The following is a 17,686-nucleotide window of genomic DNA, read 5'->3' on the forward strand; positions in this document are numbered from 1 at the left end:
TCAGTAATTATATATTAGTCTGCACTGATGTACAGGATATACAAAAAATCTTGATCTTAGCACTTGTTTTCCAATATTTACAAATGAACAGAATAGTCAAATCAATCTCTGTCTGTCCCTTAGCCAAGTTTTTCAAAAGTCTCAAATTCTTCTTCCAAGCTGCGCACAACTGTACCTATAGTTCAAACTTCACCATGAACTACTCACTGTTTCAAAGCTTTGAATACAACTTTCTCCCAGCTTCTTTGTGGTATTAACAAGTGAAACAGAGACTGGATGTAGAAGAGGTAATCTAGAACAGCAAACAAGTCAAAACATGACTTCTGCTTAACTATTAGTATTTCTGCAAGGCCCTAGAGTACAACCAAACAGCACCTCAACACAAGACATCCCATCAGAGAGCAGATGTAGCTCAGTACTGGGTCAATGGCACCTTTACCTAAACTCACAATACTAGAACAAGAAGATCTGCGTCAACAACATGCTGGGTGAAACTTTTAATGGACTGGATGAATGACCAATACAGAACAGTTACAGCTCAGAAGCCTCACTGAGCTCCCAGAAATTTTGATTTGGAAGCCTGAGGGGGCAAAAAAAGTCCCCAAACCAAACCAACAACCTCACTTTTAAATTTGTAATACTTAAAGCTAACCTAACAAAACCAAGAATGAAAAAGCTGATGACTTAATAATGGTTTTGAAGATTTAGCTCCATATTCTAGTACTTAAGCTTTACAGTTTCCAGTATGTCTTGATGGGCATTACTTGAGTATAGTGTGTTGAAGTAATGATGGATATATAACTTCTTTAATCACCGAATGCTTAATAGAAAATTAAGGAACTATTCTGGGCAGGAATGTAGACCTAGGAAATTTTAAAACATCCTTCCAATTTCAACAGCATTGCCAGTAAGTTGAGGTAAGTGATCCTTCACCTCTGCTCAGCACTGGTGAGACATCTGGCATCTGTGTCCAGGACAAGAAGGATGCAGACATACTGGAGGGAGTCCAGTAAAGTGCAATGAAGAGGCTGGAGCATCTGACATTCACAGAGAGGCTGAAAAAGTTGTTTAGTCTGAATCACAGAAGGTTCAGGGGGATCTCACCAACATGTACAAATACATGAAGGGATGGTGTGAAGAGTCAGACTCTTCTTAGTGATGTGTATTGAAAGGGCAAGAGACAAATTGAAACAAGGGATATATAATTCAAAGAAAATAAAAAACTCCTTTTTATTGTGAGTGTGGTCAAACATGGGAACCCATTTTCCAGAAGGTTGTGGGGGTCTTCATCCTTGGCAATATACGAAGCCTGACCAGACACAACCCTGAGCAACCTGCTCCTGCTGACCTTCCATGTGCAAAGATACGGAAATACCAGAAAGTAAACCCAACAGAGTTTTTGCAGTGTATTAATGTATAAAAAAAATGCCAGACGCTTGCACACGGATTACATAAATTGGTTAATAAAAAACCTCACTAGTTTCAAGGAGGCTATCAGCTTTAAGTTGTAACATTTTAGTGTCAAGGGCTTACAGATACATCACTGAAATCTGAAAAATGACGGGGTTAGCAAAATGAGGTTTCAGAAGTTTCATAACCTGTGTTTCCTTTGTTTATCCACTATGTATTCAGTGATGCTGAAGGATTTTTAATAAATTTCAATTCACTACATTTTACTGGTAGTTTCTTTACAAGTTAATTTACAAGTTAATTACAAGACTCTTAAGCAGAAAATAAGACCTTAAAAATAGTATTAAAAAAATTGTCACATCCAAAAACATTGCCACAAGGTTCAATTTTTTTCTGTGTTTCTACAATCTTACACAAAACACCCTTGATTTTTGAAGTCTACTCTTAAAATCAAGTGAGTTTAATTAAACAAAACCTGCAACTTACCTTCCCAGTATTTCCAGTAATTCTGCTATGCCATTGTGATGTTCTGTTTCATAAATAAACCTGAATAAATGAAATATTTTATTGGGTTACTGCTGAAGAGAGATACAGATTTAATACCAAGATCCCCATCTAAGATTACAGGTAGCCTTATCCCAAGTATTTTAGCCACTAAGTAAAAGGAAAGCAGACATAGTGGAAAAGAAACTCTGTGGAAAAAGAAATCACTAGCACACCCAACTGCTTTCAAGCTTCACACCTTCTTGCTCTTTTCCCCCACATTTAACAAAGCAGCCCACACTCGAGCTTTTCTCAACACTCATATGTTATGCCATTTTAATAATGCAAAACTGAACACAGCAAACAACGTTTTAAATATTAAAGTAATACATGAGTATATGGCATAATTAAATGCCATGACTCAACCTTCTAGAGCAAATGCAAGCACAAGGTGTTCAAAAGTTACTACTTCTGAATCTAAAAAGCTCTCTGGAACTACAGATCTCTGTGCATACAAAAGGCCTGTAATGAACAGAGGAAGTCACATTTTCCTGAATCTTCTTTTGACAGAGCACCATAATTTACTAGGCACTTATCTTTCCACCCTCCTTCACCTGAGTGTAAATTTATTGACAAAGTTCTCTGCATGGGTTCAGGTAATTTGCAGAGTTACAAAAATTTACACTTAGGAGAAAGTAATTCCACTAATTTGAAAGCATTTTTTAATTTGAAAATTTGTCATAGGCTGACGTATTAATGGCTACTTTTAATCCAGAATATTTGAACAGACAGTTTTTAATGCTTAAAGACCCTTTCCATATAATTCAGGACAACAATTCCAAGCAAAATTAAAGACATTGATACAAAAAGGTTTAGATTGAATTAAATATTTTTAAAATTCTACACATAGCTGAAGAGTTTATCATGCTCAATACACTAATTCAAGACAGAAGCTGGAACAACTTCCCTCCTTGGTGATCATATCCAAGTGCACCAATTTACATTTGGACGCAAAATTTTTAAACTTCGAGCTCCTAAATATTATACAGCTAAGTGTGCTTTTCTGTAAGTTTGTGGTTGGCTTTACTTTTCCTCCCACAACTTTGTAGCTGTGCAAATTATATAATTTTCCATATACATATCAGATTGAGAACTTTCTTATATATAAACTATACAAAGTTGATCTAATGACCAGATAATTTCTTAAGTCTTTCAAAAACTTAGCACCAGAACTATCTGTGTTTGAAGACCTTGCTTCCATTATCTCTGAAAGCAAAGTGGCAAATAAAAACACTTTGCAGAAGTGCACTACAACACACTGCAATGCTGTTTTACCATCTGGTTCGGATATTTGACCAAATTACGCATTTTGGATTTAATTTAATAAAATCCATGTGTGGGGAAAAAAAATCTGCATCTTTAAGATCCACCTGTACTTTTTCCTTGGGATATACTGGCTCTTCACATGTCCTGTCAAGAGCAGTTGACTGCAAGACAGTAAAGGCTCACTAATTTTTTTAAAGTAGCTCCTCTGTATATTTTCTAAAGGCTTAGTTGTTGCCATGGGCAGGGAAGATCAGCTCCCTCTACAGCTGGTACTGCCGGGTGCCATTCATGAGATGGCACTGAGGGCCTGGCAGCTTTTTGCTATTTTCTTAAAGAGGTAGCATCACACATTCATTTTGGGATTAAAACAGGGGTAGAGAAAAAGGGAAGTATGATGGAAAGAGTGTAAAACTGACATACAACATAATTATTTGTAGAAAAGCAAAGAATATCAAGATGAAAAAATTGAAACAGGCACCATAATCTTGCATTCACACTAGACATAAAAGCAGTAAAAACACACTTCCAAAGACCTTTGGTAATACAGGGGATTAATTTTTCATCTCCATTTTTTTTTGTATTAGTGATAATACTACAGTCCATTCTATGGTGATCAACAAAGACTTCACAACAACTCAACTGTACATCTCAATTCTGAGGAAAGAGGAAGCAAATGTGTTCCTTCCAGCAAATTACAGATCTCTCAGTCATTCAATTTCAGCCCATTTTCTGCATTATGAAGAACTACACCTTATGAAGGCACTATTGTAATACAAACACTACTACCCAGTAAGAAAAAAAAGCCTTCCACAAAGATATTAAACTGCCCACTAAATCATATACTAACTCAAATTTCAGCTGCCAGATTTACACCATGTGCAAGACTACCCTAATCTATATCTCCCAGAGTGGTATTAATTATTGTTAGATGTAGCAATATTGAGTATAAACATACAAAGAATTTTAAAAATTGCTAGCAGTGTCTTGGAGTCTTTTAATTGCATACCTGATCACATGCACACCATAATACAAAGATGTTGACATACCTATAAAATATATTATTAATTTGTTTCCGGATGTAAGCTCTTAAGCCTAAGAATTTCCCATATATTCTGTGAAGAGTTGTTTTAAGAAAATCTCTTTCACGAGGATCTTCACTGTCAAAGAGCTCTAAAAGCTGCAAACAGGGAAACAAGATGGACTTTAACTGAATCCAATGCATTGTAAAAACAATTCAGAGCTTGCAGTTAAAAAATTTCTTTTTTTACCTCACCTGTAATACAAACTTCTGATCAATATATTTCTTAGCTATATTAGGTTGAAAATCTGGAGATTCTAAAAACCTTAAGAAAAATTCATAAACAAGCTGGAAAAAATAAACAACAAGAAAACCAGTATTAGTCTTTTAAACAAGAATCACTTTATAAGCATTACATTACTAAAACTGATAATTAGTTGCTCAGAACAGCAAAACGTTTTTAGCTATATTTATCTATGTAACACACAGTAAAAGCTTTGCTCTTGCTCTCCTGACAAATTACAAGAACTTGAGGTTCTTTAAACTGCTGAAATTCTGCTGAGCTCCATCACTGCTCTTTACTCAAATGACACACAGTAATCTAATATTTATCGTGCCCAGAAGTACATGTTCTAAGAATTCTCTCTTCTTCTCTGTCACGGTGCCTCTGAAAGCTAAAGCTGTGCCAGAGCCAGATCAAAGCATTCATAGTGACAAATAGAAGCTCATTTAAAATCTCAGCAGTTACATCTCTACCACAAGAAACAATGAGCCTTTAACCGATAACAACTGATTTTTTTTTTTTTTTTAAGATTATTGGTTTTATTTCAAGAAACACATTTTTAAAATTACATAGAAAAGTAATTGATTTGAGATAAACACATAACCTAAACAATTTAGAACTATGAATTTAATGCCAAAATTCTGTTACAGACTGTGATCGTTCAATCTCCATGAAGTACCTGTAGATGAGGCCATGCAGCTTCTAAGGTTGGTTCATCCTCCTCTGGATCAAATTCTGCTCCCGTTGGATTGGAAGATGGTGGTAATGTTCGAAACATATTAACTGCAAACTGAAATTACATGTGCCTTTAAGAACTCTGAAACAAGTGAATGACTATAAAAAACATTTCAAAGATGGTTTTGACTAAGAACTCTTTATATGAACTATTTTAATTAACATTTGCAAAAATACAAACTATATAATGCAGTATTTTAAACAGTGAGGAACTGTTTGAAAGACTTCTGACCTGGAGAACACTTTTCTGCACAGTACTCTTTAAAGCACAAAACTACTGTCAGGATGTGTTTTATGAGGATACTGTCTTGCTCTCTCTACACAAAGACATGTATGTAAGCAAAAGTACATAAAATGTTTACACAAACATTTTTATACATACACACTTTATAAGACCTTGCAGCAACCTGCAAAAATATAAGTCAGAAGTAGAGACGCAAATCAAAGATTACTCACATCTGTTCTTCTCTGTAAAATATTATTAGTTTCATTTCACAAAGTGGCTGCACACATACGGGAACACTTCAAAACCAAATTCCACAATACCACCATCCCCAGTGGTATTTCTCTTAAACCATGCCCATATACCTGACATTACAGAGCACTGATGGGAGAGAAATACGCACCCTAATCCCTTCAATATTTCACTGTCTGAATTCTGAACCCCCTGAAAAACATTTAGCATCCTCATGAAAGTGGACCAGTCTACAAACATGAATTGCTTTTCCAGTTATTGATACACATGTGTTTTAGTGTTTCCAAGTGCTTGTCTAGATACAAATTCATACTATGCAGGAATCAAAGCAGCACTCTTCACAAAACCTTTAAGCATGAGGAAAGTTTACAAGTCCATAAAAAAGTAAACAAATCCCCATTCCCTGACACATGGAATGAAAACTCTTCTAAGAGGTCCTATTCTAGACAAAACCACCTCATCACTAAACACATGTAACTTGATTTTTTTAAAATAAAAAGATATAATCTGAAATAATCACATTTATATTAATTCATACAATGCATATAAACACAAACGCAAGTAAAAAGAACTTGTTGGCTGAACTAAAAAAATCTTACATGACTTTTTGGGAATAAATTTAACATGCATTCGCAAGAGTAACCTTACCTACAACGGTGCAAAGATTTTAAAAAGGTCTGCAGTATCCCAAATTCTCCACCTGTAAGGACAGGTAGCAAAACCAGCTGGCTTCCTTGTGGGTAAGAATGGAATAGCTAGCTAGGGATACAAATAGTTCTTCTCACACTCTGAGGAGTTAATTAAAACTTTACTGTGTGTTCAAGTCAGGGGTTTATTGTGCAAGTGTAAGGTTTGGGTGTATCTCCAATAAGAAAACCTGAGAAAGACTTTATCTGTATATGCAGGACAGCTATGGCTGTCAGTACTGAAAAGAGGCAAATTCCTTAACTTCACTTGCAATCCAGAATGCTCAGTAGGGCAGTCATTGATATGAGACAACTGAATTGCTGAGCAAGTAGAAAAAGGTCATCTGTTTAGCAGTGCAAGTGTGCTCAACAGACTTTCTTGTTCTGTTTTCTTGCTTACTCATCATCAATCCAATACCAAGCAATCTAATCTTATTTTTGTACAGAACAAAAAAAACCAGAGATCAATTCAAATTAGTATATGGTCCCAAATCCCCTCTGCTACTTCAGAATGATCCTTTAAGACAAATGCCCCAGTCCCTCAGCAGCTTGAACACACTGCAGAAGCAAGGAAAAGACTGTCAAAACAAATCCACAGTGGCGGATTGTCCTGACCCTTCATTATGACTGGGCATATTAGGCTCCATAAAGAAATTCTGTTCAATTCCATTTCTCCTTACAAGACTAAAGTGAATTCTGTTTTCGAATAAACAGATAATTTTGTGCTTAAAAAATACCAAGATATTTTAAAATAAATTTTGGTAAACATTTGTTCATGGTAAGAATGATGACTACATTGAACAGAGAGCTATATCCTGTGCCAAACTGATTTATCAAATCAACTGCAGCTGGCTGCATGGGGCTTCAGCACAAGGCATAGTGAGGCTCCATCCTAGATATGCACCACAAGTACTGGCAAGAGTCAACTTACACATTGTTATTGATATTCTATTGCTGTAACATATTGGAGGTGTCTTTCTGCAGGTATTTAGAAGAAAACTGGAGACATTTCCTAAGTCTGGCCAAGTAAGAGACAACAAGGCAGAGAAGCGGATTTGCCAGGATAAAGAAAATTATTTGCAGAAGGCTACATCACCAGGAACAGCAGAAACATTTACAGAGCCTTTGCAAGAAAATCAGTATTTGGCTCAGCAAACATGCCAGTACAGGAGATCTCCAGGGCCAGTTAGAGAATAAAAGATGCCTCCACTGGCACTTGCACTGAACGAATGACTTGAGGATAAAATAAATAAAACATTCTTTTGCATCAGTTGAAAGGTTCTTACGCTTTCAACAAGTACAGATCAATTTAAGGAAAAAAATTTGAACCCAAGTTTGAATTTGCTTACAATGTAGCTATTCAGAAATCTATTCTTTATGACAAAATTTCAGTCTTTATTAATGTTCAAATTCCACCATAGATAATAAACATATGTGCCATATGCACATTTTTACTGTTTTCTCAGGTTTTACTGAGCTGTTTTTTTTTTCTTTTTGTTGGTTTGTTTTTTTTTTAAAATAGCATCAAACAAAGGTCTTTTGTTGATCACATGACATTTACTAGAAAGCTCTGACAGACTAAGTTGTCTCGCTGTAAAGACGCTTCTTTGCAGAGGTATGCATTTCACCCATCTTTGGTGGGATTCTGGGAAAAGCAACAATGCCATGTTTCCCTCTTCACATTCTGACTTCTTCTCATTAACACCTCCGTTCCCAGTTTAAAACAATGCTGTAAATTACCTATTAACTGGCAGGGCCAAGGAGCATATGTATGTGCTATCCTGCCATCTCACATCTGACAGATGGCTGAGCAGACAGTGGGAGGCAGTATCAAACTGCATCAAGCTAAATCTGCAAGGCTTACGTTATATTCCCATGAGGGAAAAGTCATCCTGACGCTCTGTTTTTCTTCCTAATATTCCTTCATTCCAGCAACTGAGACATAAGTGGTACACACCAAGACTGACATGTCAGAGTAATTACTACTTCAGAGAATTAAAAGCAAAGCTGATATATCTTTATGTTCCCCTTTTTAAAAGCATGGACATCAAGTGATTAACCTTTATTTAAAAAGTATAGTGAAAATTTGCTATAATCAGTGGGTTTCCAAGAAAAAAAATCCAGGAAGACTAGACTTGAAATTTAAAACTTGCTAAGGTTGTTAAAAAAAATGCAAGAATAACCTTATCTAAAGAATTCTTAAAGTCTCAGGCTCTCACTATACAAAAGAAAATCTGTGTCTTATCAGGTGTTAGCAACAAAGTTTTCTATTTTGTATTTTTGAAAACAGCAAATGGAAAGAGAAATGGAACCAGTGAAGCCTGATGTGATCTGTTTTGCATTTTATATCCTTGACCAACAGAATACAGATATGCTCCAATCAAGCTGCAGGATCTTGCATTGAAAGCACAAACCTGAAACTCTCTTGTCTATTAAGCCACTGAGGTTTAGGAAAATTTACAAGGAATTAATATCAGTGAGTCCTTTACCCATCAAATGGCTGATCTTTTTCCTAACTTCTCAGTCTTTTGACCAAACAGACAAGACACAATTTGCAAAGCCTCATTTCCTCTAAGGCCAATTTCCCACAGAAGTATAAGTGAACACAGCATAACTGAAAAACATTCCCTCCCCAGCTCCTCCCCCCACGACAAAAATTCCACAAGCCCCCCCCTCCCCAACTTACGAAATGAAAGTCTTTAGGAACACTGGCCTAGGGTGCCAAAATTCTGTCTGTGCTGTCAGCACTAACACTCGACTTCAAAGGACATAGGAGGATGGGAGAACAAAAAAGGAAAAGCAAACAACCTGCATTTTTACCGGTACAGGGGCATTTGCTATAATGGTAGTCACAAACCCTGCTTTTCTCGTGGCCCACTTCATACAACAACAGAGTATTTTCAAGCAAGTAGGCATCAGAGATACTACACATTTTCTCCTCCCTTCTGCTGAGCAGTCTGAGTGAAGCCTGACGTGAACAGCTTTGAATGAATAGCCATATAAACTGAAAGACTGTGCCTTATGTATTCATATGAAGAAAGCCAACCTAATAGTTAATAGGGCAACAAGTAGCACACTTCTATTCACAGCAATTCCTCTTATTCTAGACTGAAGAGAGAAAACACCACACCTGCAACGCCCCTTCAGAAACAAAACCAAAAAAACCAACCAAACAAAAAACCACCAAAAACCTCAAGCTCACATGGGTATAACTGAGTATGTAGTTTTAATAATGCATGAAAAGTTGCAGTGAAAACCACTTCAGTTGTTGAATAGAATTAGATTTGCTTCTATATATAGTATCAAAAAAAAGTAGTACTACCCTATGTGCTAGTGCACAACAGAATATTCTCATAAAGCCGTGCTTTCTTCAAAAGCTGAGGTAAAAAAAGCATATATTCTTTTCTAAGTAAGAATCTGCAAAGGATGCTTGTCGTCACAAAACCCTAAATATATCACGTACATTTACAAAATTTACTCAGACATTTGCCTACACATGTTGTAATTTTGAAAAGAGGTACTTAACTGTATTATACCTAGGAAATGGAACTTGTAGCTAATAAAACATTTCTTTTTTCATGACATCTTTGCTTAGAAATATAAAACGAATTTGAAGGACATATTAGCTGGCTCTTTGAGGAAGAAAGAGAAAACACTCTTGAATGCACTCTGAAGAAGAACATTAAATCCATTTTACAAATTAATTTCTCATACCTTTTGATAAATAGACTAGGCTTAACATTAAATTATTGGCTAAGCCACGAGATGAACACATAGCTTAAAGAAAAGATCTTATTATAATTTAGTCCAGGATACTTAAAGTACAAAAAAAAGGAGAGTGGAGTGGATAGACATGACACAATCATTAAGAATTATAAAGAATAGAGAAGAATCAGATTATAAGGTAGATGTTTCTTTTGTCAGAGAGAAAGAATGTTTGAAGCTATGGAAAAAGAAACATTTTTTTATTTCTATTAAATGGATAACCTGTGAAATTAATTGCTCTAAGTGACTGGCCTAAATAATAATTTAATAACACCAAACAGAACTTAGACACACATCTAGCATGTACACATGTACGTACATAAACAAGTAATGTTCAAGCTCTTAAGTTTGACAGAATAGCATAGCAAAACCCCAATTTCCCTGCCAACTTCACAAACTTTCCAAACTGAGAACCATTCTTAAATCTGAGTATTTCTTAATCCTCATAACTTTACTGAAAATGTTATTCCTTATTAATATAATTCAGTGGCAGTAGCAGCACGTAACTTGTCATTGTTTCTTGGAAGAGTTTTAAAGTACACGAAGACATTACATTAATTTTCCTTAAAATTGCTGCAATCGACTAAGATATATGGCTAGAATTTAGCAAATGTAAATGACAATCTACACATACATGCCTAAAGGAAAGATTGTAACACTACTGGAGAAAGAATATAGTTATTTCAATAAATGATCAAAGGAAAAAACCTATCTGAACTTAACCTCAAAATGCCAGTCCAGGTGCCTTTACTGACAAGTGTCTCTCATAGTGCTGTGTAAAACCAACGCAAGGAAACCCCACACCCTTTAGATCCTTGCACACAAAAAGCATTTTAAATTCACGGAAGTAATTTTTGGACACTGCATGCTACCAGCAAAACACTGGCAATCAAGATAGCAGCCAAATTCTGCTGCAAGATTTGTTCAACTGAGCAAAGTGCAGACTTGATTACCATTGGGCTGCATCTGAAAGCAAAGGAAGTATATATTCTCCTCAGCCAAAGGTACTCTGGCCATAACTGTTTGATGGAGGAAGATAATGCAGGCATAGAAAGCACAAGTGATAAAATATGGGCAGTTAAGAATTCTTGCACACAGCAAACACCAAAGTCTGACATTGGTATTCAAGAATTCATCATGAACTCCATTTTATCCAAAAAAGGTCTCAGCAAGCTTATTCTCTTTCATGTCTCTCTTTTCAACAGTGTCAAGTATTCCAAAATAAGCAATCAATTAGGAAAAAACCCAGATATATAAATAAGTTATCAAAACATGGGGGAAGTCGTGATCCCACATTAACCATCCTCAATGCTTTGGGTACATGTTTGACATCCAGTTATGTGTAATTATCATATAATCATTAAGTTCTCATGAAAATAACTTCTCTATCAGTAAACACTTATGGCTGATTTAGATAACAGTCTTCATCATAAGCAACATCCTACATAGTATAAATCCTTAGAATCTCTGAAGCAGCTTCAAGGTCTCTGATTTGCAGACGGACCACTGAATTTGAATTTATGTTAAAGAAGCACTGTTTTCTCAACCCCCTGAAAATTCACCCTAAGCTATGAAGCCTTAGGAAAAACCATCCTGTTACACATGGCCAAGAGTTTCTTGTAGGCTTATTAGTCAGGAATTTCAAAAGATGCTTTCTGTTCTCAGGGTCTTGCAGACAACAGCTACAGAGCCAACTGCTACTCCAGGCCACTGGTGTCTGGTCACCACCATGCTGAGAGCTGAAAGACTCTGCTGTAGTTTTGTGGCCGCCTCCTCTGGAGAGGCCTTGCACACAACAGAAACATAAGCTAGGTCTAGCTAGCCAGGATTTGGATAGTGAGAAGGGAGGAACAATAGAGGTCTGAATGGTTCACATAACTTGTTCCAGCAGAAACCTCATCTGCCATCCTGTGTACTTTATTGTCTGACTCTCATTCTCACCTCTGAACACAGAATAAAGTCAGTCTCTGGTACTGAACAGGACAACAAGTGTCAAGCTTGCACAGGTTATCTTAATTCTAATCCTCCAATTTTTTAAAATTCCAGTTTTACAATTTACATGTTTTTTTAACTATATATGTATATATAATTCTTTTTTAACTTCCCTCCCAATTTTTATAAACACCTATTCCAAAAAAGATTTATGGGGAAGAAAATAAACACTTTTTTTTTTTTTTAAATACAAGATTTTATTTTTACCAACTTAAACCATCATCTAATTCTGCTTCATATATTTGTCTAGTTTCTATCTTACAAAGAAAAAAAAACAACCCTGGCAATAAAATTTCAAAGCCCTCTTATTCTTTTGCAGATGTGCAAACAGAGTTGATCTTTTCTGAAGATTTCAGCAAAATTTCTTAAGATAAAGTGATACAGCTGAAGAATCGACATTGCATTATAAAACATAAAGTTCTCATTGTTAAATCACTTACCATATGTACTACTTCAGGGTAAATAGGTTCCGTAATCACATTGCGATTATGTGTGATATATTCTACCATTTCACTTAAAGCTGCTCGTTTTACTTCCTTCCACTTTAGGTCACTTAGTGGATCAGAAACAAAGTCAAAAAGTACACAACATTGTCGTAACTTCTGGATAAAAAGCTTTTCTTGATCCGCTGGAGGAACATCTGAAAAGTGAAAATAATTATACAATATTTAAATTATATGGTAGTGGATTTCACTCCTCTCCCCATTTTTACTTTGTGAAACACAGGTATAGAAGTGCTTAAGACTACAAGCAAACTTTCTAAATCCTCACACAACTTCCTGCGTATGAATCCCACTGAAATATGCTGTACATGTCAGGATGATTTAAAAAACTGCAACACTGATGCATAACTTGGCCTTGCCAGAAACAGGGACTGCATGGAAAAAATACATACTTGAAAAAATGCCGGCATGTGCTTTGTGTTTTGCTTAAGTAATCCCATGAGCTGTTAAAATGATGGATATATGTGAGATTACAAATTATATATGCAAAAGCTTCCAGTATCAGGACTTAAACATTTAGGAAATACTAGAAAACTGGCCAGAGGTAAAGAAAGCAGTAGCATGTTTTGACTGCAGCAAAAACTCGTCTGGAATTAAAATGGCCACATGACTACAGCACGAAGCTTAAGAGATGAAATGTGAATACACCACAGAGAGCCTGCCTAAGTTTAGACCATAACACATTTTATGTTTCTGCATAATGACTTCTTTATTGTTAGCTAAGACAGTAATAACATGTTAAAAATAGGACTAGATTGACTTTGTAAATAGTTCTGCAATTTACTCCCACTTCTTCCAGTTGATGACTTTTTCCTTAGAGTATCATAAAATGCTAGCATTTTCTTACACAGCAGCAAGAGCTACCATCCAAGTATTTCAAGTGGTATTACTGAATACAAGCACATGTATGTACAATCTAACGAACTGAATGTGCAACATATCTACAACAGTCCAGTTGTTTAAATATGAGTTGCTCTCCTTGTAAGTGCCTGAAAAACTTCTTATGATAACAAAGCTGGAATAGCTCCTCTCTCTCAAAGAGAAGTTGCTTTAAAAAGTATTTTTGTTATAATAAACCTGGAAGACTTATTTGGTCTAAAACAGCTGGCAATTTTTTTTAAAGTTACATGCACCTAATTGCTCTGAAGAGTAATTCCAGTAAAAAAAACTCTGTAAAGCAATAGCTCTAAAGAACATACGGTATAAAAATGTAGCGTTCATGAAAGAAACCACAACCAGTTAGACTTCAGTGTCACCAAGACACCTGAGACAGTGAAGAATTCTAGAAGTAGAAACAAGGTGCTAGATAACAGGTGTCCTTATGCAGAGCAACAACTTTCTGACAAATAAACCAAAATTCCTGTCCAGTGCCGTGAACAAAGCCAGACAAATTTGGTATCTGAATACCCATGCTTTTGTTTATTTGAATTAAAAACCTATAGTAATGAATAATTTCTCCTGAGAAAATATCAAAAAAGTAATTAATTGAGCAGTTTGCATACCGAAAGCCAGCCAAATTTATGACCTGAATGTAGAAAGTCTCAGACATACAAAGTGGTTGGAGTGATTACCTTTTCCCAATTAACTGAAAAATGGAAAATGGTTCAACCTGAAGCCTAACAACAGTTACACTCAGGGATATTGTGCTATGAATGCATACTTCACAAAATCCAAAGCCTAAGTACAGACTATAATTATACAAGTAATGGGCATACAATTACAGTGATTACAGTACACAAACTTTAAAGGAGAGGAAGCATTAAAGATGTAATTACCACTAATAGTGAAAGTTAAAGACTGACAACTAAGAGGGTCAAGAAACACCCTCAACTAGGAAAGCCAACTCCCTTGCCATTTATTCTGAAGTGGCTTAACTATTTTAAGTACCCCAGTCACCCTCATTATTTGAGAGATCTTCTTTATATAGACTGAGAACCATATTCCTAATGAACTGTGTTTTGTTTATTTGGGTGAGACACAACCCCCTCTAGAAGCGTTCATCCACAGCTTTAAAGTGTCTGGACCTCACATCTCTTCTAGTATTTGTCTGGAGTAGTTGCCATGAAACCAGGATCATCCCTACTTTTAAGGTTTGAAAGGATTATTTCAGCATGACACCAAGCAGAAAGTGGTTAAGAAGCTGACTTGAGTAGCCCATAATTTTTGTGCAGAGCATGTGTGCACACCTGCAGAGCAACTCTGGGACACCCAACAAGTCATTTATCCTCAGCCATGTGCCAGGGGCTATCTGGTTACGTTCTTTCAGTTAACTGCATGCCGATTTCTAAATCGCCTTCCACTTCAATTAAGCGATAACCCCTCACTTCCATTTGCTTCATTAACTGGCATAAAACAAAGTCCCAGGAAAACAAAAGTTCAACTCTCCGTCTCTCTCCGGAGAAAGAAAAAGGAGCCGAAAAAAACTGGCCGAAAGCAAGCAGGGCGCTTTCCCCACTCTTGCTCCACTGCCGCAGCTGAACACAGAGCCCTCGCTATCTCTGTGTCCTTGAAAACATGAAAACAAACTGCTTACAAAGTTCCCTCGGTTTTGTCTCTCCCCCCTCTCAGGCTCAGTTTAAAGGCACAGAAAGGCACAAAATTGTTTTCTGGGCATGGGGAAGCGATAGGGGATACACATCACAAAGTCACCCCAAGACATTGACATTAAGGAAAAAAATTCCCTACTTGTGCAACTCTGGTGCTCCATTCCCCAGTGACTGTGGGAAGGTTATAATTATTCAGAAGCTACTCCTTAAAATTACACCAGAACTGATACTTAGAGCTATTCACTGAGCAATGTTTTTTAAAAAAAACCCCAAACACCATCACTCCAAATCCAACCAAACCAAGCCAAATCCCCATATATTCTGCTTCCTTCCCCCAACTGGTGCCAACTATTTACATAATTTTCACAGGACTTGCGTCTAAACAGTAGCAGTAGAATAATCTTCAGACTTCTTATTCACTCCAAACACTTATCCCTATCAGTACTCATACCTTAAGTGAGTACTATTTCTGGTCTTCCACTGGAACAGAAGAACATTTTTTCATAATCCCAAAGAAGGTCAGTCTTATATTTGGATTGAATGTCCATCAGTTCCTGACACAGCTTTACAGAAATTTGTTATGGCATGTTTTATGCCTAAGCCTGCATCATTTTTCCTACTGTCCCTTTTGTAAGGGAGAAATATACACTGGAAAAAGTATCAAAAGATGGTAGGTATTATGAGAACAAGGTAAGTCTCTGGGCCAGAGAGATCAGCTTTTTGTCTTGATTGGGTTTTTCAGAGTTTTTTTGCTTACAATCACAGGATAACTGTTGGATCAAGTTACACAACCTAGAGATATCCAAGTTCTGCCCCTTCTGTTTAACAGTATCAATACAGAAATAGCTATTCTGCTTAAAATTTTCAACATAATCTTAGTCTGTGGCCTTGCCAGACTTGTCTATATACTGATGAGTATAAATTACTTTCCACTTTACAACTGATACTAGCTGTGCTTTTATTATCAGATTAACTAGACCAGTATCTCACTCTGAAAGGCAGCACTTTCAGTCCATATTTCAGTTTGAAACAGCAAGGTAAAGATCAGGTACTCAGCTACCAAGTGCCTTAGCAGAACACAAAAAATTAGCCGGAAAAGCTGGAATTCCAACACTGAACTCTGTATGGAAACAGATTCCTTGGAAGCTTCAGGCATGTCTTCAGCAACTCCTATTGTGTGAGTTCACTGCAAACAGACCTCACACCGGTAGCTGTCCTAGACCTCATGGGATTCTCAGCCAGGATGTGGCATCGGTTTGCACCCAGCAGCTACCACCTCCACCTTTTCTTTTGTAATGTACAGACTAGCTAAAGAACTAAAACACTGCTAATATTCTAACAAATCAAGATGTTCCCTGTCTTCATATTAAAACAATTTTTTTCTGGTTTTAAAGAAAATTAGCGAGACTAAAAATAAACCAGAGAGCACTGAAGTTCATGTTTTCAGTGCCTGAGCTTATGTTCAGTATTATATGACGCACAAATATTTTTGCCTTGTAGGACTGTAGAGATCTTACTGTTTTCTCAATTATATTTTTTATGTTCCTTCAAATCTAAAAATTATATTTTTATGTTTATGTTGTAATTGTGACATCACTGGGCACTGATGATAGATCCATTCCCTACCTTTTTCATTGAAGCCCATTTTTCTGTGACAACAGTATAATGTAATAGTTCCTGAATGGAGGACAAAAGGCAAGTCAGGGAAAGTGGGTGACCCAGAGCTTTCACATAAAACAGCTGATTTCTAGTACAGATTGGAACCGAAATAAAGGTATAATTTCAAGTTTTAGGTCATGCCCTGACACAGAGAAGAGCTGATGCAATTCCTATCACAAAACACAATTTGTGGCCAATAAAACTCACTATGTTCCATCATTTTGAAAGCAGAAAACAAGAGACATGGTTGACAACTTGCAAAAAATACATTCACAAGACAAAATTAATCTCAGTTGTGCAAATACTTTTTTACCCGCATATAAAAGCTTAGCAGAGGTACCAGATTTGGTTGGCTGACAGCTCCCTATTTCACTGAAAGAAAAGTAGCTCTTTTTTCTTTACAACTGTCAGATAACCACAGCTACCAGTCAGGACTATGTGCACACAGTAAATAAAACTCCTCTCATTTCAGATGGGCAGCTAGATTTTTTTCATACAGAAACACACACACAAGTTTAAGCCAAAGAGTATCATCACACAAAAGAGAAGGAGCATGTGCAAAAACAAGGTCACAGAAAAAAACCCCATAAACCATTGCTGAAAGTAACTGCTTCTTTAATACACTGGCATAGAGCAAAAGCCCAAGCACGTAGGACGACTCCTGCTTGCAAGCAGACAATACATCTCATGAAATGTGTCTGCAACCCTAATGAAGGACTAGAATTGTTAACTATTTGGGAAAACAACACTTAACTGTCAAGCAGTGTACTATCCAGAAGATATCCCTAAATTTATTGGTCACGTG

General features: G+C 36.4%; 1 protein-coding gene across 2 annotated transcripts in view; it reads right to left on the reverse strand.

Moving 5' to 3' along the window:
* PPP2R5C (protein phosphatase 2 regulatory subunit B'gamma) overlaps nt 1-17,686 on the reverse strand; it is a 79,129-nt gene that overhangs the window by 16,590 nt on the left and 44,853 nt on the right. For both annotated transcript variants that reach the window (XM_048306194.1, XM_048306195.1), the window contains 5 exons: nt 12,614-12,813; nt 5,200-5,310; nt 4,493-4,585; nt 4,266-4,396; nt 1,897-1,956 (listed from right to left, as the gene is read on the reverse strand). In XM_048306194.1, coding sequence (XP_048162151.1) covers nt 1,897-1,956; nt 4,266-4,396; nt 4,493-4,585; nt 5,200-5,310; nt 12,614-12,813 — 595 coding nt within the window. The remainder of the gene's footprint in view (nt 1-1,896; nt 1,957-4,265; nt 4,397-4,492; nt 4,586-5,199; nt 5,311-12,613; nt 12,814-17,686) is intronic.

This window comes from Corvus hawaiiensis, chromosome 6 (assembly GCF_020740725.1).
Source record: "Corvus hawaiiensis isolate bCorHaw1 chromosome 6, bCorHaw1.pri.cur, whole genome shotgun sequence".
NCBI lineage: Eukaryota > Metazoa > Chordata > Aves > Passeriformes > Corvidae > Corvus > Corvus hawaiiensis.